Genomic DNA, 1240 nt, shown 5'->3' with positions numbered 1-1240 from the left:
AGAGTTTCGATTTTAGCTTGGGCATTGCTCTCTTCAAGCATCTCGATTATGTGGAGGAAACACTCGAAAATCTCAGACTCCAATTTTTTACCCTGAAACACGCCATCACCCACAACACCCCAGAGGACCCAGAGTTCGATCTCGTTTTTCCGGACCTCTGGATGCCAACCGACCGGAAGGAACCTGAAACCCAAGAATCGGAGAGCAGGAGAAAACCCAGACACCAGGATCCTACTGGCAAAACGGTATCTGAGGATCCTGCAGATAAAGAGGAGTCTGAACACCTGAAACCCGAAGCTCAAACAGTCCCGGAACCTCAAAATAGAAATGAATTCTCCTGCAGTACGAATAACAAAAGCGAATTGGCTGAGGCAAAAGACGAGGAAAATATGTGTGCGAACTCAGCAACTCAAGAAAAGACCCCATCCTCGGTTTCTGCAGAAGAGGATTTAGAAGGAACGACTTCTAACGTAGCGGAGGACAAGGAAAAGAAACAGATAGTTCTCGTCGACGCCAGGCGATACGAGGACTTCCAGCGATGTTTAATGACAGTGTTGGTAGTGTTCTTCCTTCTCCTGGTGTTGCTCCTCCTGGCCTGCTACCTCCTCGTGGTCGTGCCCTTCGTCACCGTCTCCTACAGACACGCTGAAGGAACGGCTGTGTTTTGATCTCCTTTCCCAAGGGCGGTGAAATATACCTCGTCCTGTCTGTTTTTGATGACGGACTTTCGTGATTTCACAGACACTGATTTGAAATATGTATTCTCATATTTTAGATGATCGTGAAATGGAATAAATGAGTAAAGAAATGTCTTGTATTACATTTTGTCTAGATAACCGGTTATATGAAAATAATTCTTGTTGTTAGAGATGTTCTCAAAAATCATTTCAACGCAATTTGGACAAAGACATCATGGAATATATATATATATATATATATATATATATATATATATATATAATATATATTTATTTATTTATATCTGGTGTTCTCTTTAAAAAATCATAGAAAATTACTTTACTACAACCCTGAAATAATCACATGTTTTATATAAGGTTCAACATAGGGAGTAAAGATCTGAATCATAATAATTTGTATCTAATTCATGAAAATTATCTAAGTCTTCAACTAAAAATGCCTATTTTGATTTTTTTTTCAAGGAAACGATCATGTGCTATTGGCAAGCAGTTAGTCTTGATTTAGAAAAAAAGTCTAAGAGCAGAGGCTACTGTTGAATGTT

At 39.2% G+C, this 1240-nt stretch overlaps 1 protein-coding gene across 4 annotated transcripts in view; it reads left to right on the top strand.

Moving 5' to 3' along the window:
* LOC119584562 overlaps positions 1 to 818 on the top strand; it is a 4991-nt gene extending 4173 nt beyond the window's left edge. For all 4 annotated transcript variants that reach the window (XM_037933246.1, XM_037933245.1, XM_037933244.1 and 1 more), the window contains exon 3: positions 1 to 818. This exon is cut by the window's left edge and continues 992 nt beyond it. In XM_037933246.1, coding sequence (XP_037789174.1) covers positions 1 to 668 — 668 coding nt within the window. In that variant the 3' untranslated portion in view covers positions 669 to 818.
* Positions 819 to 1240: the final 422 nt, after the last annotated feature.

The sequence above is a fragment of the Penaeus monodon genome, chromosome 18, assembly GCF_015228065.2.
Source record: "Penaeus monodon isolate SGIC_2016 chromosome 18, NSTDA_Pmon_1, whole genome shotgun sequence".
Taxonomy (NCBI): Eukaryota; Metazoa; Arthropoda; class Malacostraca; order Decapoda; family Penaeidae; genus Penaeus; species Penaeus monodon.
Note: the sequence above shows the minus strand (reverse complement) of the source record. Positions and strands in the feature narration are given on the sequence as shown.